The sequence below is a fragment of the Erithacus rubecula genome (assembly GCF_903797595.1).
Source record: "Erithacus rubecula genome assembly, chromosome: 3".
Taxonomy (NCBI): domain Eukaryota; kingdom Metazoa; phylum Chordata; class Aves; order Passeriformes; family Muscicapidae; genus Erithacus; species Erithacus rubecula.
The window spans coordinates 85,641,297-85,666,252 of record NC_136689.1 but is presented as its reverse complement, the minus strand read 5'-3'; the positions used below and the strand labels follow the sequence as shown (position 1 = coordinate 85,666,252).

The 24,956-nt window shown below is 40.5% G+C and overlaps 1 protein-coding gene across 1 annotated transcript; it reads right to left on the bottom strand.

Moving 5' to 3' along the window:
- Window positions 1-382: 382 nt before the first annotated feature.
- LOC306800085 (sodium-dependent neutral amino acid transporter B(0)AT3-like) lies at window positions 383-23,746 on the bottom strand (the record flags this gene model as incomplete). Its single annotated transcript, XM_079301884.1, has 12 exons — window positions 383-645; window positions 1,719-1,881; window positions 2,347-2,506; window positions 4,063-4,267; window positions 5,356-5,512; window positions 6,134-6,262; window positions 6,546-6,658; window positions 11,449-11,559; window positions 11,960-12,141; window positions 13,149-13,286; window positions 14,808-14,948; window positions 23,590-23,746. The coding sequence occupies 12 exons, from the start codon at window positions 23,744-23,746 to the stop codon at window positions 433-435; spliced, it is 1,869 nt and encodes a 622-aa protein (XP_079158010.1). The 3' UTR covers window positions 383-432.
- Window positions 23,747-24,956: the final 1,210 nt, after the last annotated feature.

Genomic DNA, 24,956 nt, shown 5'->3' with positions numbered 1-24,956 from the left:
CACAAAATGCTGTATAAGTATGTATAGGGATTTACAAAAATTGGAGTGTAGTGTAAAAGAGCACTTAGAGCTCCCATTCTGCATCTCCTGGAGCAGGGGGGCAGGGCAGTGAATGAAACTGGAGGTGCTTGTGTTTATCAGTTTGTGTTGCTGATCCTTAGGAACAGACCAGTTTTTTAAAAGTGAAGGAAGACATAAGCTAGCAGCAATACTTAACAGGCTTTCCAAGTTTAAATTCTGGCTGGAGAGATAGATGCAGCTGTGAAACTGGTTGAAATGAAAGGAAACACAACAGCATTGTTTACAGGGTGTAGTGATTGCTGTAAGCATGTGAACCGTGTATAGCAGGTTGGATGGATGATACCAAATGACAGCTAATAATGTCTAACAAAGGCTGTCTTATTTGTGCTGACAGACAGGTACAATGGGTATTTATTCTTTTGGATGAGAAAAGTTGATGTTAGCCCCCTGACAGGAGAAGACTTCTGGTTGCACAAGGCTTGGGTCCTTGCTCCTGCGCTTTTGCTTGACCAGGTGGAAGAGTGCTGCCAGAGGTAGGCACACGCAAGGAAGGGCCACCAACAGCACACAAATGGCCTGTACCCAAGGTGGATAAACTTTCTCCTCTTTCATGGGGAAGCCTTCCTGTGGAGATAAAAAAAGCAAGTAAAAGAAATAATTTGTAGGTACATTTAGATTTTGCTGTGATTTCTATTTTATTTTCTTATGCTGTTTTAGTAAGGATAGCAAAAGTTTTACTCTGCAGTAGCATTCAGTGGCCATGTCCTCTGCAAACCCTTGTGGGTCTGGAGACAGCTGTAAATGCTTTATGGTTTCAAAGATGCATAGCTGGAATTGTGACACATTCCTAGGGATATAGAAATTACCCAAAGTGTTACTAGACCTTCACCTTCTCTTGGTTAAACTGTGATCATTCTTGTTGTACTCAAAGCTTACCTGCAGCAATTACTGAGCATATTCTTTGTCAAATAGGGAAGATGTATATCAGAAGTTTGGAGAGAATAATGATAAAGCAATTTCTGCAAGTCTTGCTGTAAGTTTTATTTGGGATGATAGATACTCGATGGCATTTGGGACAGATTCTGCTGGTGTGTGTAATTCTCATATAGTTTAAGACCAGAACTGATCTTCAAGCCCCTACACAGGGTGTATTTGAGAGGGGTCAAAGAAATTGCAATTGATTGAGACAATGACATCCAGATCAAATGTTTCAGCATGGACATGTCTTTGTTGCTGAATTAACCAATGCTATTCTCAGACCACTGCCTCCCTGTCTGCCTGTCAAAAGTACACATTCATATATTCACCAGGCCCCCAGTGATATTGGTAGTTTTTGCTGAGAAATGCCTTCATCCCTGATGTGTGTTATGCAGCTGTAAAGCTCTGCTCGGGCATTTGTTCTATCTCTGAACCCCCTGTGGGTATGGAATGTCTGTGACATGTTTCATTTCAACACTTCTGAGCATTACATATATCCATAAGAAATAGGGAGCCTGGACTAAGCAGGACCCCTCAAGAACAAACTTTTGTTAGTATGTGTAACCTCTCTGCACACTGGAGCCTTTTCATTCCCAGCACTTCATCACTTCAGGCTATATTCAATGGGTAAGCAATAGATAACAATGATCTTAAAGGATCTGGTAAGGGAAGAAGATAATTCCTTTTATTAGAAGTTCTGAAAATATTGGAGAACATACATATTTAGGGTTCCAGGCTGTGTAGCTGGGTGGCTTCTGCAGCTGGAGAGTAATGAAGGCTGTGAAGACAATTAGCAGGAGCAGAGGGCTAATAAACCTCCATGTGATCTGCCAGTAGAGATTGAGTTTTCGTCCAGTCATCCATTCCACATCTTTACTGAACCTTGTAAAAGAAGGATTGTTTATGATGATGTCAGATCTAGAGTGGTAACAGTTTCCCTTTTTAATGGTTTCCTATAAGTTGGAAACACAGAGTACAGCACTGTAAATCTTTTCTATTCCATACCATTCTTTAATAATGCACTATTTCCTTGAGTAAATAATATAATTCAAATAGGTCTTTATTGATCCATTCCAGAGATGAATGTCCAATTTGCATTTTCAGTTTAATTACCTGAGCACCTAGTGTAATATTTCTAAGCATCAATAAATTATGATAATATTGCAGCAGTTCTGTAAACTATTCAGATATTTAAAATAAAAAGACAAAATTGCCAAGGGAGCAAACATAGCATAGTAGGAAGATGTCTCAGTTAGCCAGCACCAAATCAGGTCAGGGATAAAGTTACTGCAACCTGAGCTGCATTTATATCTTACAATAAAAATATACCATCTCTTTCCAACCTACCTTTTAATTTTATAGATGTACACAACTCCAATCACTTCAAAGAAAGCAATGACTAGAAGAGGCACTGAGCTTGCATATCTGTCAAAAATGTCAATCCAGTAACTCCCTGAACCCAGTGTAAAACACAGAGCAATGAGGAAGCTAATTAGACATATTATACCTGAAAGGAAAAAAGATATCTTTGTTACTGGAGTACTGAATTTGGTAGCTTTATTTTTTGTTCTAAATTGCTTTGTTCTTGTTCTAAAAATTTTTATTCTCTCTCCCTTTATGGAGTTACAACAAGCTATTTTCTCCTTAGGGGAGCTAATACCACTTTCCAAACTCAGTTTTTCCCTGTGTGTTGGCCAAGAGCACCACTTTTGCAGGAGGAATACATTCATGTGACTTAGAGCATCCTACAGTTGTTGGTACTTCCTTCCATCACAGCCTGGCCTGTGCTGTGACTCAGTGTTAATTTTTGACTGCTGTAGTGAGTTTCAAGTGCCTCATTTCCATATTTCCATGCAGCCATAAGCTTAAACCACAGGCAGGTGGCACCTTGGAAGTGTAAGGACTCCCTGAATTTCTGCCCCCATTTCCTCAGAGAGCCCAGAGCTACAAATGTGTGTGTTCCTTGTGTTCCAGCATGTATCATTTGGGTTTCAGCACACTTCTGTACAGCCAGTTCCCCTTTAGCCGAGATTTAGATTTGGGTAATTGAAAGAAAAAGTGGGAAGGAAAGGAGGGAATAAAGATATTGCTGGACACAGGCATGGGCTACAAATCAGTTTGTGTGTCTTTCTAATGTGTTGCTAATTGCTTCTAACTCTGAGATGGCCTTTGGTTCAACTTAGTAAAATGTTGGCTCCAGACTTTTTTTAAGTTCACAACTGGAAACTCAATTTTAAAATAATATTGTTAACTCATCAAGTTGGGAATAAATTTGTTTCTATATGAAAAATTGTAAAATTAGGGATACAGTTTAGATGCCACAGGAATGCTCTACAAAAGACATGACAGCAATATTTCCCATAAGAATTTAAAAGGCAACTGCCATGGATTTTTCTGACCAGTTTTACCATAGGATCTCTCAGATTCTCAATGAGTCTGGTTCTTAAGGAGCAGGTTTTGTTCAGTAACTGTCTCTGGTTAAAAAGATTCCGGTTTTGTTGCCAAAACAGGATCACACACCTTCATTCCTCATTTTCAAGTCTTAATTTTCTACTCTGACATATTCACAGTAAATGTGAAACAATCTGTAGCAGCATAAAGCTGGGTGAAATAGGGGTGAATGATCTCTCTTACAGTGGTAAATAGTGCAGGTGATTATGGCAAACCAGCTGATGTCACTGGGTGCTTTAAAGTGATTTGTATCAGTTCCAAGGGCTTAAGGGAAGACAAGGCTCCTCCTGATGACTGCAGCAGCTCAGAGTGAGCCTGACTCCAGGAATAGCAATTTAACAAGCTTTGTCTAACTGGAACAGCTTGACTTGCAAACTGAGAAAAATACTGGTGAAGGCAATATGATATTGTGACCTGACATCTTCTGCCATAACTGCTGCCTCGTCTCTCTGCTTATCTTCTGCAAACACAACTCACTGTCCTTACTTACACTGTTAGATTCAGCTAAATTAATACTACAAATTATTAATTCCTCTGTGATATTAATTAAGCAGTTGATAGTTTGTGCATCTGCAGGGAAGCCACCTTCTTTGAACAAAGCTAATACCTTACCAGATAATAGCTCTTTAGGTGCTGATTTAGGTACAATTTGAAGCTCTAGAAGAGGAGTGAAGACGCCCTCAATGTTTCCAAACATCGAAGAAAGGCCCAAGCTGAACAACATTATGAAAAACAGGATGGCCCAGGCTTGGGAGCCTGGCATGAGGATGATAGCTTGAGTGAAAACTATGAAAGCCAAGCCAGTTCCTGAGACACTCTGCAGAATTCACAAACAAATAGATAAAAATACACACTACAGTGTCATTTCTCATGCATAAAGTAATTATAACACACTGCTGTCCTCTGAAGTCAAGGTTGCTGGTCAGCCTGTGTGCCCTTGGTGGCTGCCGGCAGTTGAGAAAATGGTCAGTGTGGAGATTAATTTTAAATGTTCTACTAGAGATATCTGGATGGTCATGGAGCAGAATTTTAGCCTGCAGAGAGATGGGTTCAGGGTAAAGCAGATTGGAGAGTTGTAATTGTAATAGCAATTGTTTTGCTAATACCATCTTAAATGTGTGTTTTAAAAATCTGTGGTATAGTAGCTTCTGGAAGGAAAGAGGTGTAAATAAGGATATGATTACCAACCACTCTTAACACCAAGAGAATTAGTGAGTCATTGGTCACAAAATCCCCTATAATGGCCAAGGCAGAAAAAACTAATAGGGAAAAATTTCAACCAAATTTCTTTTGATTTAGTCTCTCAAAGACAATGATATTTAAATCTAAGCATGGAAAAATGCTAATGTTACTATGATTTGGAAGTAAAGTATTTCAAACTGTAAATCAGAAATGCCATCAGAAGAAGTAAGGCAGAAGAAACTGACTTCTACCAGGGCTGGAATATTGTCCTTGGACTTCTCCATCACGTGAGTTAAATAGCCTGCTTTACCATTATTGTATTTTAGGCCTGTTGTGCATTGGCACACACTGACTGTGCCAAACAGGAGCAAGTGGAATGAGGCAGGACAAGAAAACAGTGAAGAAACATCTGTGTTTAGTGATAGGGAAATGTTTTAGGAGGGTTGGAAAATAAGGAGAGGAAGAGGATCAAGGTGTATTTAACAGTGTACATTGTAATGGAATTTTTGATACTTCCCTAAATACAGACTTAGGAAATTCCCATTCAGCATCCTTTTCCTATAATCTTTCATGTTGAAATTTTGATATTGTAAGCTTAATCTGTAACCAGCAGTTTCTGCCCACATAGCAGAACAGGCTACATGTACTTAAAAGAAAAAGGAAGATACTGATCCTTCTACATAACTTTGTTTAAGGATTACCTGTTGAAAGCAGTTATGGTACCTGATCAAGGAATTCTTGAAGATCACAGCTTTTCAGTTTGAGTCCAGCAATTTTTTCTGGATATGATGAATTCAAAAAACTAATCCAGGATGTGTAGTTCTGTCGCATGATGATTTCTTCTGGAAGATCAAATTCATTGATGATATTGATAATATTCCTGCCAGAGAAGCCAACATATTAAAACTTTAGTTTAAAAGTTTGCAGATGATGTGGCTGGAAGTGCTATGCTGTGTATTCAGATGCTACTCCAAAGTGGTGTTTACTTTCTGTGCTGCTATTTACAGTATAAAGGAAAATATTAATTGACAGCTTATATATAAAATAATAGAAAATATTCGGACAATTTAATGTTGTCTCAGAAAAAAACTCTTAGTGGTTTATGCAGATGCAGTCTCTAAAATATTTTTGTTTTATCAGGTCTCCAGACCATTTCCGCTACTTGTGTTTAATAAGTTAGTGAAATAAATTTCCGGTGAAATAGAAAAAGTGAGGATTTTTATTGCCTCTAATGCTAGCCTGAGAGTAGGGTGCAAGCCTTGATGCACCACTTGAAGTGGGTTATTTTATAATTTGTCTTGCTTTTTACAAACTATTATCCTTGGCTCAGTCCTGTAGTACTTTATATTTTTACGTTATACTTCTCCATACAAATGCTTTTCCTTTCTAATGAAAATAAATTCTCTAAATACATAAAAAAAATTGTCTTTCAGATAAGAAATTATCACGTTATCTATCTAGATAGTATAACAGTATAATTTTGGGAACAGAGCTTTCTCACCTGTCCAAGCAGTCCCAGTAGGCTGTGGTTGCTTTAAACCCCAAAACAGAAAAGACCGGGATGGAAGCGTAGAGGGATGTCATGCTGTTCACAATTGCTACTGTCACAGCATCCTTTTCACAGTCATTTCTAGAAACAGCATTCAAACAAGTGAAATTATTTGAAAAGGCAGATTTTTATCTGTGATAAAAAATTCAGTTCAAGAAATTGTATTTCTACAAACAATTAAAAAAAAATTCTCCCTCCCTCTCTTTCCCTCTTCTGTTAGAAAATCTCCTGGGCCTTTCAGAAAGACAGATTCTTTTCTAAAGATCCTCTGGAAAAATTAAGGAAAGTGTTTTGGAAATTTAAATAAATTGCACAAAATGCAGCAAGAATTCAGCCACCTAATAAAGGCTGCAGTCCTACTCACTTTGTTGGATTGTAGCTCGCGAATGCAATAAGCCCTCCAAAACCCAAAGAGAGAGAGAAGAAAATCTGGGTAGCTGCATCAAGCCATACACGGGGATTTTTCAAAGTGCTCAGCTGAAATAATTGGAAGAAATGCATGTAATTAGGCTTAAATTAAAATTTCCTTTTCTCTTGCCGTTCTCATAGATTATCTGCTATTTCACTTCTGAAATTTTGAGCTGTGTTGCCATCTAAATACTATGAAAATGGGAATAGGTACTAAACAGGTCAGTAAAACAGGTGTTTCAAGAGTATAATTGAGGCTATTTAAATGTGTGCAACAGTTATATGATCTTCTTTACTTTGTCTGTCTGATGATAAAAGTTTGGTTCCAAATGATAGACACTAAGGATACAATAGGGAAAATACATTTTTCCTCACTTTCTTTTTTTAAAAATTCACATACTTATCCTGCAGATAAAAATAATAAAGAACATTGTCCTTCTAAAACTATATAAACAAAACTTATTTGTTTTAAGACAGAAAGTGATTCCACAGCTTTCCAAATTTGTTTTAAAAATAATTTAATAGAAGCAACTAAAAGCACAAGCACACAAGAAGAGAATCATTATTAAAAACAGCATTTGCAATTCAAAGTGCTGGTAAAACAGCAATAAAAGATAGAAGGTTAGCATAGGAAATACAAGAAAAGGGGATAAACTGACAATGAAATTTGAATTTTGTTGTAAGGGCAATGTGATACAGGAAGGTAAATTAAAAAGCAATGGTTGGTGGATTACACAGAACATTAAGCAGTTTTAAATAGCTGCATAAGGAATCTTGGCATTGAAATCAATATAAAAGAAAGATAAAATATGAGTAATGTGCAAAATGTAAACGTGATCAATGAATATTACTTTCCTGCAGAAACTACAAAGTGGTGTGTTATACCCCACCATGTGAATTGGTCTCTGATCCATTATCAAGGAGGGGGAATTGAAGAATTTTTTGCTAAGAACATTTTAAAAACTAGATAGCTCAAAAGAGATGCTGGGGCTGTAGACTATTTTACTGTATTTTACAAGAGTCTGAATCAAATCTGCATCCCAGTCATGCAGAGGATTGTGTGTTTTGTGTGTGCCTGTGCTGGTGACCCATGACTGGGAACATATGTAGGAGTGAGAGATAAGTACACCAGAAGACTCTTCACAGCATTTTGGGTTTTCTCTGAAGCTGGCCCGAGCTTGAAGAGCAAGAATAATTGGTCCACCTCAGTGTGATGGATTTGGGCAATCCTCAGTGCTCTCCACAGTGCTTTGACCACAGCAGAACTGGTGTCACCTTTTGTACAACACAACATAGCAAGCAGATTAATGGAACCATTGCTGGCTGAATGCTCCAGCAAAGGGAAACCCTTCTAGAGGTTTATTTTGAAGGATCACAATCAAGCCCTCAAAGGCCAGAGTGTTCACTGGCAGGACTTGGTGCTGCTGCAGTGCAGAAACTTGGCACTCACGTGGCTCTGTGGCCTTCACACTTTGATTAAGTGCTGCCAAGTCAGCTGGTGCTGACAAATGTGACTCCTAAAAGTCTGGCTTTCTGACTGGGAACTTTGGCAAATGAGTCTGGAGATAGTTTAGACTGATGTTAGGTGCAGTGCATTTATTGACTCCAAAAGATGCTAATTAACCTCCAAACTTGAAAAGATAATGGACAGGCAAGCATGTCGTGGCAATGTCATTATCTGGTCTTCAGCAAATTACTGAAAGTGTTATTTTATATTTAGATGGCATACAGATTTTAAAAGCATATCTTCAGAAGAAAAAAATGTGCTGATGCCAGAAACGTGGATGAATATATACAATCAGTGTTAATGAATGAACAGGGGAGTAAGGAGGAAAGGTAATATAATTGGATTTTTGAGTATGTGAAACACAGACAGAAACAGCATTTAAAATTACTGGAGTCACTGGGATGTGTAATTTTTGTGTAGAAAGAGCTAATGGTTTTGTGAATAGATAATTCGAGGCCTATGCTGCTTCTTTGCTTCTTTTTTTTTTTTTTTTTGGGTTTTTTTGGTGTGGGTTTTTTTTTTGTGTTGTTTTTGTTTTTGGTTGGTTGGTTGATTGGTTTGTTTGGTTTGGTTTTTTGTTTGGGTTTTTGTTTGGTTTTTTGTGGGTTTTTTTAGTTTGTTTGTTTGTTTTGGTTTTTTTTACCATTTTCACTGCTTCTTAAATAGCTGCTGAGTTCTGGGCACAAGCAATAGTTGCCCAACCAAGTTCTTCATTGCCAAGAATTGTTCATTGCCAGAGAAATGTCCAAATATTTACAATCTCTGAAGCTCTTTCAAGTGTGAAAGAGACTGGAGAAGAGACATTTGCATTCCTTAGGTGACCCAGGTGTCCCCTGAAGCTGAACCATGCAGTTTGTTGCTGATATATGATAGAATCTCATTTATTCTACCTCTGCTTATTTATTTTTCCAAAAACCTTTCCAAAACTCTGTTCCATCTCCTGTGTAGCTTCATTGTTGTACAACTTCTGCTTTCCCCTCAGGTGTCAGTTCAGGATACTTTTTTGTTTTCTTGGCAGCTGCATTTTCCAAGAATTTCAAGAAGGTGACTGAATCATCAGATTCTCTATGTCTGAAAGTGAATGAGAAGAAGTAGTCATTATTTATTCTGAAATTTAGGGTGGAAAGTGTGTCAGATGACAAAAGCTGAAAATAAAAACAAAGCCTCACATAATTAAAATTCATATGCATGCTTTTATTATTTGTGGTACTTACTAACAAGAACTAAAATACAAACTTGGAAAGTGAATAAACTTTTAAAATTGTGGTTTAGAAAAACAATTAAATTTGGTTGGATGGTCATAAGATGGGACTTTTTATACTAGGTGTTTCTTTCACAGACTTCAGAAACAACACGGATGTAGCATCTGTTACAGAAAAACTACAATTTCTGCTGCACTGTAGAGTTGGAAAGAAGTTGGAAAATATTGCCTCCAGTCAAGAAAGAATGTCAATAAGGTTGATTTTATCTATTTTAAAAGCAAGCTGAAACAGACAGTAGTTGATTTAATTCTTACTTTATTTTGATAAGACTTTTTCTCCAAAAAGACGGGAAAAGAAGAAAACAGCACACATTTAAGAAATATGGTCTGGGTGGGCCAAGTAATTCTCTGCCAAAAAACCTAACAGCCCTCCTGTACAACTCACTTTGGGACATCCCCTGTGGAGAAGTATAAAAAAAACCTGGAGTTTGCTCACAGGAAGGGTGGGAATAACCTAACAGCAAAGGCAGTACTGGTACTGCAGTTGTAGGATAAGGGGACAAAGAGAGAAGGGCAATGTTGGAGCTGTGTGATTACTGTCCTTTTGAAGTCCTTGAAGTGCCACAACCCTGTGTAGCCATTGGTAGGTTAACTTAACAAAGTCATCTGTCTTACACCAACTTTCTGTGCGATGGCAACACCGATAGCAGGTATCACTTACCAGGCTGTTGCATCAGCTTTTCCACATCTGTAGATAAGAACATCACTGAAACCATCTTCAGATGACTTTTCAAGGATGTCCCCAAGATCTGCTTCCTCAAACCAGCTAACCATCAGCTGTAGGTTGACTGCAGGTGGATTTTCATTCTGACTTCTGTTGCCTGTGTACGCATCCATCCGGCTCTTTTATGATGATCTTCTCCTCAGCACTGCAATACCTCCAGGATTTGTGAGTACACACAAATCTAGTGCTCTGCATTCAGTTCAGGATCATTGCAAACTAAATCCCAAAAATGCCTGAGTTCTTCCACAGAAACCTGACAGGCCAGCAGAGAACACATGATGACAGGCCAAGGTGTGTTTTGTTTGTGTTGTCTAAGATGCTTTCTTCCTTAAAACATTTCACCAAGCTTTTATAGTCCTGTCTGGGCCCCTCAAAAATGTAAGTGTGAAGTGATCTTCTGTAAAAACCAAGCTTGTCCTGGAGCTCTGACAGCATTTTGGTGGGTGTCTGTGCCACTGGGCTTGTAGAAGGAGGGATAAAATCGTATCTCATCTGAGCTTTCTCTTGCTCTTGTCCCTTTCCAGCCTGGCCTGTAAAGTATGTCTGAGCTTCTTGGCTTATGTTTTCTAATGTCTGTGTTCTTGTTGTGGGAAAGGAAAGGAAAGGCAAAACCCAGTGCTCCTGTGTTTGAAACACTACTGTGGCTGCAGAGGCAGTGGATGCTTGAGAACATGTCAGTGAGTGCTGCTTTTCCTCCTCTATACCCTTCATTTCATGGAGCTTTTTAGCCATGAAGGCAGAGTTGTGAGGAGCCTACAGTGGATAGCAACCACTGTCTGACTTTGCATTTGGGAATGCTGCCAAGGACAGTGTAGAAGAGGTGCTTCTGAAATGGCCAGCATGTGGAGGGATCTGGAACTCCATATGAGAAGTTTAGAAAAATGGGAGAGGGGCTGTTCTCCAGCAGTTCAATCTTTTAGGAAGAGATATGGGGGAGGGGAGAAATGCTATGAAGAAACAGGGGAACTTTCAACCTTCCATAAAATCACTGTGCAGTGTAATTCCTCAGTAGTTTTCTTTGTGACTTCTGAAAAGATTAAAGCTGTAAATTCTATAGCAGTGGCAGAGAAATCCCATCTTTCTCACATACATGTGAAGTACATCAGTTTCACTTGCACATTCAAGACTGAGGCACACATAACATTCTTAAACTTAATTTTCCAGTATTTTCTAATATGTTTACTACTGAACTGTTAAATTCTTTGCTGCTTCTTTTCTTGTGAAAATATATTAAAATACTTAAGTCACTTCAGACAGAAAAAGAGCTTAGCTGAGCTCCTTGATAGACATCTAAACCAGGAGTTGTTGGAAATTGGGTAAACAGTATTAAATCTGAGGGGAGTAGGAAAAATACTACTAATACTTACATTAGGGGTGAAGAGGTAAATCAGACCTTCTGTGGCTCCTGGTAGAGTGAGTCCTTGAATGAGGAATATAGTCAGGACCAGATATGGAAATATTGCTGTCACATAAATTGCCTAAGGTAAGGAGGTCAGAAGACAGACAGTTACTGGCAGTAAGTTCAATAAATCCTATTTAAATTATTGCAACATACAATCATAATAATATTAGATCAGGCAGCAAGAGGTGAATATGGCCATCTTTCAAATAAGCAGGGTGTACTTTTGCAGAATAGATTTGTAACAAAATGGCTCTTAAAACTGTGTGAGGGGAGGCTGGTAAGGCAGAAGTGTTTGCAATGGAAAAGGAGATAAGCATCATTTTAAGCCATTTTTACTGCTGCTCTTTGTTGGATAAGGAGCACACTGAATGGTGCCAGTGTGGTAAATGGGGAAGGCTTTCCTTGTGATAAAAACTCAGTGTCTGGAGGGCAAGATTTCAAACTGTGGGATAATCACTTCTCTGCCCTTTCCATACCTTCCCTGTGGTTTCAATTCCTCGTATGGTGCAGAGATAGACAATTGCCCAGCAAGCTGCCAAGCACAAAATGAGCCACCACTGTAACCTGCCACTCTCAGCAATATCAGGTGTTATGTTCAAAGTTTTCCTGTACCAAAAATAATTTACTGCTGTGCTTTCATAACATTCTTCATTGAACCCTGAAAAAAAAAAAAAAAAAAAAGTAGCAAGTGTTAAAATAAATTGTGGGCTGGAAAATCAAATACAGAGATGGACTTTCTGTAATGTTTAGTAAGACAAACTCTCACAGCAGTTGGAGACTATGAGACCTTCACCAGAACATCACCAGTATTTTATATGGGGGATAACTTCCTAATTAGAAACAGTGTTGTACTCAGTGCAAGGTAAAATCTAAACTAATTGTAGTGAAAACTATGATTTTTTTTAGCTGTATAGCTACAAGTTGGTGGAGCCATGACAAACTTCAGGCACCTGAGGACACATCTAAGTCCAGGCTCCCCAGGCTATGTCATGGCTCTGTGATGGGGAAATATCCAGGCTTTGGCCGCTCTGGTTTGAGTTTCCAGGGCTTGTGTGAACAGGAACCTCAGGCATCCACATGCAGGGGAGTAGGCATTCCCCAGCCAGGCTCTGTGCCTGAAAAAGGGAACTGGGTACATGGTGTACACCACAACTTGGGATGTCTATTTGCCTTCCTACTCTAGAGTAGTCCCAAGGCCTCCAAAGAAAGTTGCATAATTCCTCTATGCTTTGTCTTTTTTCTTAGCTTTTACTCAGGTGATATTTCTTTCCGTGCCCTGGAACTTGTATTCTCTCATGCTCTGTGAAAAAAAGGAAGCTGAAAAATAGTTTAAAAAACCTGAGAGCAATCTTCCTTATCTTGCTAATGTACACTGTCTCTCTTTAGTCTTACTAAAGTTTTTATAATAGATAACAGGACTTGTTCTTTATTTTGTTTCCCATTTTAAAGTCAAGCAAAAGGACTCATGGACTTCCTGGCTATTGTTATTCCTGTGAGGATGATGACTTTGAGTAGGCTAGCATGACTCTTGTACCTTTTTAACAAGAAATCAAACCAGGACTTGTGCACAACTCAGGGCCAAATAAAGTGTGGTTTCTTGATAAGCCCAGAGTCTGATGTTTGTGATCCTTCTTTTGTTAGCAGTGCTCATGCAGGTGTTCTTACCTGTCCTGTTTTCGTTTAGAGGACAAACACTCCAAGGAAGAGGTTCTTGGAAGGAGTTTATGAAATACCACATCACCCAAGTTAAAACAGTGTTGTAGTACAAGCTTATCAGAACCGACACCATCCACGAAGCAACTCCTGCAAAAAACTCAAAATATCACTTTAGAAAAGCTTTGGAAAAAGTTATTAGTCAGTCACAGCACTAGCTCTTGAAAGCTTGCATTTCCTATTTTTTCAAGATTTTCTTCTCCATCCCCCTGACCCCATCCTGAGATTTTCCCCATGAAAGATGGGCATTTGTGTCCTCAGTAGCCAAACACTTGTGCAGTCCCCCAGATCACCAGCCCTGCTGTAGGAATGCTGAGGCTCTCTACTTACACAGGAGGTTAGGGTTGAAATATTTGTTCTAGTACGTAATCCATTGTTTTCTACAATTGTAATAGTAGAGAGCAAGAGAGACCAAAGTTTCATAGTGTGCTGTAGCTGCTTTAGGCTACTCCCAAATAATGCACATATGCCCTAAGTTGGTAACTGTTTTACTCCTGTGATGAGGAGGGAAGCATACCAGCATCACAGTTTCTGCTTGCTTGCATTTTTGTGTGAACATGCCTGATTGTGGGAGATGAGTTTAGTGGAAGCACCACCTGCTGCTTGCTATTTCTTCCTTGTTGCCCTCTGGCCCTCAGATGACACCTCTTACCCACCCTTCTCCTCCCACCCAGGCCACAGGCAGGGCTGTCAGTGCCAAGCCCATTTCAGGCACCTCCTTAAAGCAGTTCATGAACAGCAGGGCTGGCTGAAGCATCCAGGCACTGCCCCTTGCCCTGCAGGCACAAGGGTGTCATCTCAAATAACCAGTGGAGTCAGGGCTTTAAACTCCTCATGGTGGCTATTCTGGATCACCTTTTGCAGCCTAACGATGGGCACAGGGCACCAGATGTGTTTTTTCATATATCCAATAAGTAGAAAAGGATTGGCACACCAGTCTGATGCATACTACCATGTACACTGTCCCTTGTGCCCAGCGATGTTGATCAAGTCCCTTCAGTAGCCCCACCCTCTTGTGGAGGGGAGCCTTCCCATGTGCCTGGGACTCATCAGGAGGTACCAGCATCCTTCATTTCCTGTCTTTCTGTCCTCCTTCGAGCCTGACTATTCATGGACAGAGAAGACTGGGTCCTGGAGGGGCTGTGGGGGAGAGCTGTGGGCAGGCAGATCTCAGGGTATGGTTGGACTGGGGCAGCATTGAATAGCAGAACCCATGTTCATTATGCTCCCCACAGCAATGCTTATTAGGTTTGCATTTTAGATTCCTAAAATGAGCCTAAAATGTGCCTGGAGTAATGCCTGATGAGAGCAATACAGAATTACAGAATCAGAATGGTTTGTGTTGGAAGGGACATTACAAGATCATCTAGTGCCACCCTTCTGCCATGGACAGGGACATTTCAACTAGACCAAGTTGCTCAGAACCCCATCCAACATGGCCTTGAATGTTTCCAGGGAAACCACCCCTCAATATCTCACCAGCCTCACTGCAAAATATTTCTTTTTAATCCTAAGGCTTATTTCTTTTTATATTCTAAAAAGCATCAGGCACAGGTCTGTAGGAAGTGAGAGCTGTCTGCAGTTCCTTGAGCTGGCACTGAAGAGACATACCAATGCCTCCAAGGTAAGGAGAGATGGTGTTCCAGGCTCCAATGCTACCTTTCCTCAGGTACTGCCCTAGGGCCAGCTCCAGATGTAGCAGTGGGATTCCTTCGAAGAGAAGAGCAATGAAGTATGGGATCAGGAAAGCCCCTGAAAAGACATTTAAGTGTGATTAAGCCACGTGATTATCTGCATCTCACTGAAATTACTGGTTTGTAATTAATCTGCTTTATGAGCCTAACAAAGTCCTTGTAGGATGTGTTGAGAGAGGGATCATTGCTAGGGACCTACTGAGTAACATCTGTTGCTGTTAATTTGGTAGTGAAGATGGGGGGACTGGGATGGTTAGTGCTGCAGGACCCTTCCCTCAGGCATTGCTGAAGCCCAATTATAAGTAGCTCACTATTTCATCTATTTCCCTTTCTTTTGAGCATTATCTTTTCTCTTCTCATAAAGCACATGGGTTTGCCTGTCCCCTATACCATCTCTTTTCCCTTCAGTGCATTGCCTCATTTATTTTCTTAAAGCTCTCAGCCTGTGCTCCTCCATCTTGCACCGGAAAAGCAAAATTAGGTGCTGTATACCCCCAGGTTTTTTGTTTGCATGATGCTCTGCTCAGACCACAAAGCCTCTAATGAAAAACTGAAAGCAAGGCTGAAGTTGTTCTCTGAGACATGTGAGCTGTGAAACTTCATTTCTTCCCAGTTTGTATCCTTTGAATCCTTTCCATTTTCCAAGGGACAATGTGTCCCTTGGGCCAGAAGCAGCATGTCCTGTTGGTTGCTCATGGGAAGGGACCAGTCCTGCCAAGGGATCAGCCTGGCTGGTTCCTGCTAAACTGTGTGCAATGCCCCATTTCCCCCACCTTCCCTCAGAAGGGACAGACATTTGGGTCTGCCTTCTTTTGCATCAATGCTGATTTTTGAGAGATCAGAAGTTTCATCAGTGTGTTTGTACCACCTGCCCAAATGTCCCATTAAATTGAAATAGGTTGATGTTTATTGCCGTGATGAACAACTACTGTGGCCACAAAGCCTCTTTTCTCCAAGGAAACAAGGACAGGAATCCTGCCTCATTCACCTCCCAGTCCTCCTACAAATGTGAACAGATTCTGTGCCCTTCATAGCTTTATCAATAAACCTGTGCCTCATTCTACCATTTCTGCTTTGCCTCCTGGCCTCATATCTGGGTCTGCTCAGCTCTGCTCTTCCAGCTCTGGAATCTTTCTTTATGCTTTGTCTTTGGCCCTGAGAGAGGGGTGAGGGAATGCACCAGGATTTCTGGTCTCCACCTGGAATGGCGCCTGGGTTCTGCAATCACTGGCTATTTAGGAAGGCTGGGCAGATAAAATCTAATCTCATGAGCTATTATTGTATTGCAATAACTTTGCTACCTCTTGTTGGGTGCTGCAATAAGTACATACAACACCCAGAGAAGGTGTGTTGTTGGATGGTTTAGCCTTTTATCAAGTTATGCATAGGAACAATCACAAAGCTCTTCTCAGCAAAGAACTCTTAGTGAACTGCCAAACTTGGAAATAAGTGTCTGACCCTGAGATCTCTGTTCTTAAAATGTTTTGAACTGAGGCGCAGATTTGAAAAAGGAACCTCAGAGTTAATTCTCAGCATGTTAAATCCTCAGTTTGAGCTCCCTTCCAGAAGAACCCAGTAACCTCTTGCCATGCTCAGTCCTGTGGTCTGTTTCAAACCTGCTGCAGTATCCCTCTCCACAGCACATCTGAGGGAGCCAGCCCAGCCCTTCTGGCAGTCTGATACCTTGGACTGTCTCCTGGGAAGAGCAAAATATTGAGGCAAGTGACCAGAGCACTGCAGGATGGAGCACTCCACTTCTTCATTCATCTGCCAGGCCCTCCACAGGCTCTGGGCAGCAGCTGTCTGCTGTGAGCCAGGCTGAGCCCTCACTAGCAGAGCACTCCACAAGAGACCAGCCTATCTCCCATATCATATCTCCTGGGAAATAACTGTGTAATAATTAGTGCAAGCTGTTATCTCTCTCCCCCTTTCTGTTTGCTAGTTGAAGCACTGGCAGCAGAACGTGTTTAGACATTCTGCTGATAAAAGCATGTTTACTTTGTGCTGGTTTGTGTGTATCCCCAGGCACATTTACAGCATGGCAAAACATAATGTCACACTTGGAAAAAGAATACTGGTTTTCCATAAAAATCATATAAAGTAATGTGAAATCTGCAAATATGAAAATATGGCAAAAAATGGGTTAACAAGAATAGTTTATGAAGCAAATCTTTCTCAAACCTAATTCAAGTAAATGCCTTGTAGTGTAAAATAAGTTTTTAGTTATTGATTCCTTTGCATTATAATATTTTTAGGCAAAAAGAAGAGAAGAGCATACAGTCTGCTGAAGCACTTAAAGCTTATTCTTTTCCACAATAAAATTCCTCACCTATAGAAAACATGAAGAAACATTAACAGTAAGCTATCAGATACAGAATAGTGAGTAGGAACTCACAGTCAAGGGCTCAGATTCATAGATAGAGGAGGATTTGCCAGAAGGCCAAAAATGAGTACCTTTTCAGAAGAATACCATGAGAAATCTAACCATGAAGAAAATTAGCAGAAAATCCAAGCAGCAGAGAACCTAAGACACAGCAGGTATCACAAACCAGAGCATTCAAACACAAGCACAACAAAACCTCAGCAGAATTCATATGATGTTAAGCACAGGCAGAGCAGAACTCTGTAGATATGGCTTCCATGGGGCATGGGAAAAGGAAACTTCAGCAGAAAAAAACATAAAGGACAAGTAACAAATTATCTTGTATCTGTATATTCTACCTTAAAAAATAAAGTTTAGGGTTTTTTTTCCTCTTGAAAAATGAAAGAGGAAAATTGTAGTGGTGAAACATTTTTAAAGTACTTTAAAAGCCTGGAGAAATGCCCATGAAAATCAAAAGTATTGCCAAAGCATGATTTAGTTGCATTCCTGGGGTGTGACTTAGGAAAATTTTAGTCTACAACATTCCTTCTGTCAGAAAGATGCTGAAGATTCATAAAGTATCCATCCTGCAAGTAGATACATGTGGTACTAAAAGAAGGTCAGCCACAAAACTCTCCAAAACTTCCATGAGTTAAAAGTTGTTTTGGAAAGAGTCCTGCATCCTGCAAGGCTGTCACAAAGCTATGGAACAGTCCCTGTGCACACGAGAAGGCACAAAAGCTTTTTCAAATCAGTCTATCAGCAGCTACAGCTGCTCCAGTACTGCTGGTGTCATTAACAGAGTCCCAGGGGGCGAGGAGCCCCAGTGTGTAACAGGATTTCTGAGGAACCACTGGAGTGGAGACAGCTCCACAGGCACAGCAGTAGGAGAGAAAGGAGCAGGTGCACTCAGGACACACGGAGGGTGTTTTGAAACCTCACCCCTCGACAGCAATGCACGGGCAAATCAGGTCAGAATAGCAACTGCCCGACCATATCAGCAAAATGACACTTGGAGGGCACAACCTCTGCTCTGTCACCTGCACGTGGCAGGTGGGTGGGAAGTGCAGGAACCACTGGGCAGCCTGGGCAGAGCTGCCAGAGCTCCACGGGACAGAGACCAGAGGCTCCGGAAGGAGCACAGTCTAAAGCTGGTTCTCAGCGACCAGCAGACAGAGTGAAGCAGCCAAATTGGGTTTGTCACTTGGAAAGAGGGACCAACAGACTGGACTAGTGGGAATGTAAAGCAGTTTGAAGTATCAGCCAGGTGACCTCCTAATCTACTTGTACCAACACCAGCAGAAATCGATGCGCCTCAGTGAGAAACAAAGAAAAAGACCCAATAGGTTTTCTTATATTGGGATACTAAGACTTCCTAAATGGTGGAGAAAAACTTGGAAGGACTGATCCATGTGTTCGATCTTGCATCTCACCAGTGCCTGTGGATCAGCTAGAAGAAGAAAAGCAAGTGAATTGAAATGAGGATTTGAAGACACAACAGCAGCTGAAAAGCTGGAACATGAATAATACTTTTCCTTCAGATAGAAATTTAGGAGTACAAAAAGTAATTATAATAAAGACTGAAATGCCACTGGAAAGTGGCAAAATAGTAATTTTGAAGGAAATTCATCTGTAGAGTCTGAAAAATTCAGAAAGTGTATCTCAATGTGATAAAAGGCAGCAAGCATTCAGAGATCCACTTCATTAGATCTGTTGGTGCATAGGAGGAATGGCAATGGGTGCACTTTTCCAAAAGACTAAGAACTTAATGGCAAGATACCTGTGGCAATTTATGCAATTTTATGCAATAGGTGGCAGCTACTTGTTCAGATACAGAGAAAAAGGTAATAGCTATTGAGAGGGGATTTTCAGACCTGTCCCACTCTCTCCATGGCAGTTCAGCTAAGCAGTGTGGTATAGTTAACACAGCAAGGAATTACATCAAGATATCAGATAGGAAAAAAGCAACTGAATCACACTCTGCCCTCTCTCTAGAAAATAGCACTTCATGACCTCTTTTATGCCTTCTGCACATGCCTCAATCCAGAGGGAAAGTATGAGCTACTCTAAGCATTGTATTTATGCAGCATACTTATAGTAGCACTGATATTGCCTTGCAGATCACATTACACATCTTACTGACTGAAACTTGGTGGGGTTGAATTTCTCAGGTAAATTACTTTATCTTCTTGATCAACAGTGAGGGAGCTAAGGCCATGTCCAGAAAACCAAGGGGACAATGGCCATTTCAAATGAAGGTGGGTAGCACCCACAGATAACTCATAAAATAAGCCCGGTGAACTCCCTGTGAAATGTGAAGGATGGAAGCAGGCAGCTTTCAAATACAAACATGCACCAACCTGAGATGTAAAGGGCAATAAAATACAACAAATTATGAAAGGATTGATGCCACATGTCACAGCTTCTCACCAAGGGTTTAAGCAGGACATGGCAGCACACCAGAAAATGAAGTTTGTTACTTGCTGTAACCAAATTTTTCAGTCAGAGAGTGTCAGAGAGTTCTGCTCTTTCCAACATACTATGTTTGTTTGGGTTGGATTTGGTTTTTGGTTGTTTTTGTTTTGTTTTTTTACCGTGTCTTCCAGTTATACAATTTGTTCCTCTTAGGTTTTGTTTTCCTTTTGAGGACACAGTGAACCAGGCATTTCACAGCCTGTTGTAGCTCAAATTTGAGCAAAAGGTCAAGTAGGCCATGGGTTATGAATGTCTGTAAATGGTTGTCCCAGAAGTAAACAGTTCTCTCTTTGCAGCATGACTGTAGTGTTTATGTGTATTAATTTTCCTAGAAAGAAGCTGTATTTTATATTGAAGATATTTTTCAGCCACTTTATAGGTTCAGGCACTATACACATTTTTAATACCCATGGGTTAAGCAAGCATATATATATATATGTATGTGTATATATATACAGTATCTATAATCAGAAGTAAATCACTGCAGTCAATTCTAGCTAGAATTGGGCAGGTTTCTTTAAGTATACTCAGATGACTCTGCATGTACACATGTAGATGTGTGACTTGTTGATGTCTCTTTTTTAAGTGACAAACTCTATACTGGGCTATTTAGAGACTTCTTTTCAATCCCAGTTGCCTGGGAACGTTTGTGTTTGTCTCCACTGACTGTGGCAAACAACCTTCATACCCATTAGTCATGAAAAGTAAATAACTAACTTAACTCAGGCAATAAATCCAAATAATCAGTAACGGCAGCAGGTGATAAATGTCAGCAGAACTGATATTATATTAGATACAAGTTACTGAGTAACACTAATGTGCAATGAATCAGGGCCAGAGGTCTGATGGGAACAGCTGACGTGAGACAAATGTACAAGCACTTGTTTTCATCTCTTGTTTTGGAAAAGATGCAGAGATGAGGATATCACTTGAACCAGCTGTAAAACTACCCCAGAAGCCATTCAGCCTTCAAGCATGTCCATGCCATATCCATACCTGGTTTCTCCATGCTTGTGATTGTGGCTGTGGGCAGAAAGCCTCTCAGGGCTCCCAGTTAAACACAGTGCTGCTGGTCTCTCCCATGTGCACATCTTCACATGCACACAGGCAGGATTTATGCTCCAGTACCCCTGAAAATCTATTGGGCTTTTGCACCTCAGTTGTTTGCTTTTGAAAATGCAATCCCAAACCATGTCACTGCTTTAAATTAACAGAAGAATAATGCAGCTACCTTACACACAGATGTAAATGCAAGAGCTCTGTCTTCTCAGTGATCTTCATAATTCATTCAACTTTTCCAATGCCAGCTTTCTATGATAAATTATTCACAAACCTCACTGCACTCTGTTACAGTCCATCCTGCTGTTGAGCTCTTGGAGCCCTTTATTGAAGCCTAGTGACCGAACACCATCCATACATTGACCTTAATTCACCACTGTCTTGTGCCACTGTTGGTGGTGATGCAAAGCAGCTGTTTGCCATTACTGAGTCTGGTGCCTATTTTAAGCTGTTTTTTCACTGGCATCATTACTACTCAGGGAGCAAAGGAGCAACTCAGCCCTTGCCCCTGCAGCATTTTCCTGTTTTCACTCTCTTTAAACCTGCTGTATCCCCTGTCTTTTTTGTCCCTAGAAGTTCCTGTGGGAAATAGTTCTGGAGCTGGATACACAAGCAAGCAGACTCTCTGAGCACTGTTAAGTCCATAGGACAAGTGACCTCCTTGCAGTCACTTCTCTTGGGGCAGTGAGGTCTGTAAGGCAGGGGTGCAGGGGACCCCAGAAGGGAGGATGGAGGGGAGAGTCCAAATCCAGGAGCAGAGAAGCATTGCTATCTGCTGAAGTGAGGCTGGGACCTGAAGATTTTGAAACACCCCTGGCCCCAGAGAAGCAAGAACTGGTGCTTCATAGGGAAGTGTGAGACCTTTTTTATGGCCAGTAGAATAATATTTCATCTTAATCCTGATTTTGCACAAATTTTGTGCAACCTCTTGCAGCTGGTGGCTCCAGAAGCTGCTCTGTGCAATGAAATGTGTGGAGGAGCTGCATCTTGCTATGACCCTGCTTGGAATTTTCAAACTTTCCACTGAACACTTTGTGTTAATCATTCGCTACATTACAAAAACATCACATTATGTTTGCTTCATTATGTTCTTTGTTAATCCTGAATGCTTTTCCCCTTGCTTTCCAACACAGAAAGGCCACCTCAGATGTTGTAGAAGATTTGACCTACAGCTCCTGCTCCATAAGAATATTTTCCTTGCAGGTCTCATGACATACCTGCTGTGAGGATGTCTCTCTAAAGATGTTCATCATGTCCCATTAATGCCAGTATCATTAATTGAATTGACAGGGTTTTTCTCAATAATTCCCATGGCCAAACATAGAGAAACAGTGCACTCCTGGCTTTCTAGTCACCCAGTGATGGTATTTTTCTACAGGAGTTTCACTGGGTGTCACATTTTCAAAATGAATGGTGGAAACCATCAAGTACCCTGGGAAGAATCTAAACTACTGCTTCTTGTCTTTTCTTATTTCTCCTTATGTAACTGTTACTCTCAGCTGTTGCATATTCAGCCTTTAAAAGCTCCTTGCCACCAAAATAATTTCCATTTTCTTGTTTTTAGGCTATGATAAACATTCTCTTTATTTTTCAACTTCATGATCTACGTAGTTTGAATTAAGTTGTTTCTTGTCCCAGAAGTTTTCTAGCCCTTGAATAATTGCTGGGGTTTTTCTGCATTTTGCCCAATTTTTAAAGTCCACTTTGAAAAGTGGACTTTTAAAAACTGTCAGAGGTTCAGAAGTTGTCTTACTATAAGCAGAAGTATCCATTCCTCCTTCCTAGTGTTCTGATGACATCTGCCAAGGTTCTTTCTCTTGATACAATCTGCTATAGCTCATTCACTGAGCCACTTATCATAGTCCCTAAGTGGCTACTTCTCTCTCTGAACCACCTTCCCAGGCTACATCCATCCTTGGTTCCTTGGTTGATTGAAATATGTGTAGTTCATTGAGTAATACAGACACCTCATAAAGCAGATTTAGATGTGATAGTATTTTCTGTCATTTGACAGTTTCTCCAGGTGTGAATTTTTGGTTTCTCCAATTAATTGAAAGATAACAAATAACAATGGGCTGAAAAAAGTCGTTCACTCTTCTTTAGGCAGCTTACCATGGCAGATTTCAAAAGCTTCTATGAATGCTGAGTTACCAAGTACTCTTTTCAGATCTGTTTATATTTACCAAATTGCCTGCTTCTAAAGCAATTCTTTGTGGAACTGGTGCCCAGGCACAGGCTTAGGCAACTGTCCATGACACCTGGCAGGCTGCTGTTGCTCTCCATCTGCTGAGCATTTTGAACAGCCTCACAGACAACCGAAAACACAATTTAGTTTTGTGCAGGGGCAATTCCAGATGATGAGGTGGCTCATGAGAGCACCAGAGGAGGGTGGGGAATGACTCACTGAGTATCCCAAAGGGAAGTTCAGTGGCCATTTGTTTAGGGGCCAGTTCCCTCAGGCCTTCCCAGGACTTCTCGTTTCTCCTTAAGGTAGCCAGCTGCAGGTTCAGTTTCCTGCTTCCTTTGGGACTGTAGTAGCAGTATAAAAACTTTAACATAGATTCGTTCTATCATCACTCTGGTCAGCATCAGTCTGGTCTTCCTAAATGAGCGTATCGTTTTGTAATTAAATATACTTCTATAGAAAGAGCTAATTAACTTGTTCAAAACATTAGTGACAATTAGTGCTTTTCAAAAAGGGATATAACTGATACAAATCATGTAATTCCCATGCCCAGCAGAAGTTAGAGCAGTTGTATGAGTTGCAGCTCAGTGCTTTGGCAAAACCCCGTTCCAGTCTTACCGCCTCCATGTATCTGGCACAAGTATGGAAATCGCCACACGTTCCCCAGGCCAACAGCAAATCCAATACAGCTCAGAATATACTGGAACTTATTGTCCCACTTGGGTCTGCCATCTTCTGTAGGGATTTCGGGTGCTGCTGATAAATCTTTGGACATTTTTATGAAATATCCGTGGCTCCTTAGCCCCTTTCCCTAAAAATGGGAAGATGCTTCAAAATCTGTCTCTCCTACAGGTTTTATGCAGGGTGACAGAAGGATCTTGGAAGAGAGGCGGAGCTTTCTTTTTATCTGATGCAAAGGCTTGTGTCATTGCCAAGGCTGCAGTTTAAAGACAAAACCAGGAATTATTATTATATAGAGAGTTACCACTCTTGCCTTTTTTGCAGCTCCTCCTATAGTTAGCTTGGGAATATGTTGTTAATGGGTAACTCAGGATCAAGCAGGTTTTTATATTCTGTTCTCCTTATGTTCTTAGACTCTGTCAGAGAAGTGTGACACTGAATATAGTTAAAAAGAAACCCTTGCAGTGGACTAATTAAAATTGCAAAATACCTATAAAAATCTGTGAATAAAATAAAAATAAAATCTTAGTTTATTAATAGAAGCAAATAAATGAAGGCATCTTTTCCAAATGCAAAAATCAATTAGAAAAAAAAGCCAAGAAAAATTAGACCTTGTATATTCAGACATTAGAATTTGGTCCATTTTCACAATAGTTGATAGAAGTTAATGACTTCTCACCTGTAAATGAATCCCTAGTGACTATTTTTTTATTCATTAAATAGTTACTGATGAATGCAAAAAATAAATGCTTTCCTTCAATTGAAAGTATGTGAGAATATTTTTCTGTTTTCTTTGACTCATACCACGGTTTTGCTGGTGTGCATGCCAAATCAGTTCACTCCACACTGAACAGAGCAGCCAGTCATCTTGCTTGCTTCAGTAAATCAACAGTTTAATGCCTGGATTCACTTCTCTAAAGTGGAAGAGTTTCCAAGTGAAGGTGAGTTGTTTCCCTGAAAATAAAAGCCCTGCTCTGCAGCTAAGCACACAAATGTGATCAGATTGCAGCTCATCCAACCAGAAGCTGGTTTCAGATCAAAGCTACATGACTCTCCCTGGGCTTACACCTCTGCAAACATCCAGATTCATAGAAGGAGCAACTCAACTTCCCAGTGTCTTATTGGGATTGTCCCAGAGGGCACACACGAGCTGGACACACAGGGTGGTTTGGCAGCACTTGCACAACATCAGGAGTATCAGGGCACACACCACCATTGCTCCTTCCCCTGCTGCTCTCCTGATCAGGAGATGCCTGGGCTGGGCTTGGACCCTTCCAGCAATAGCCTGAATCCCACACCTGGCA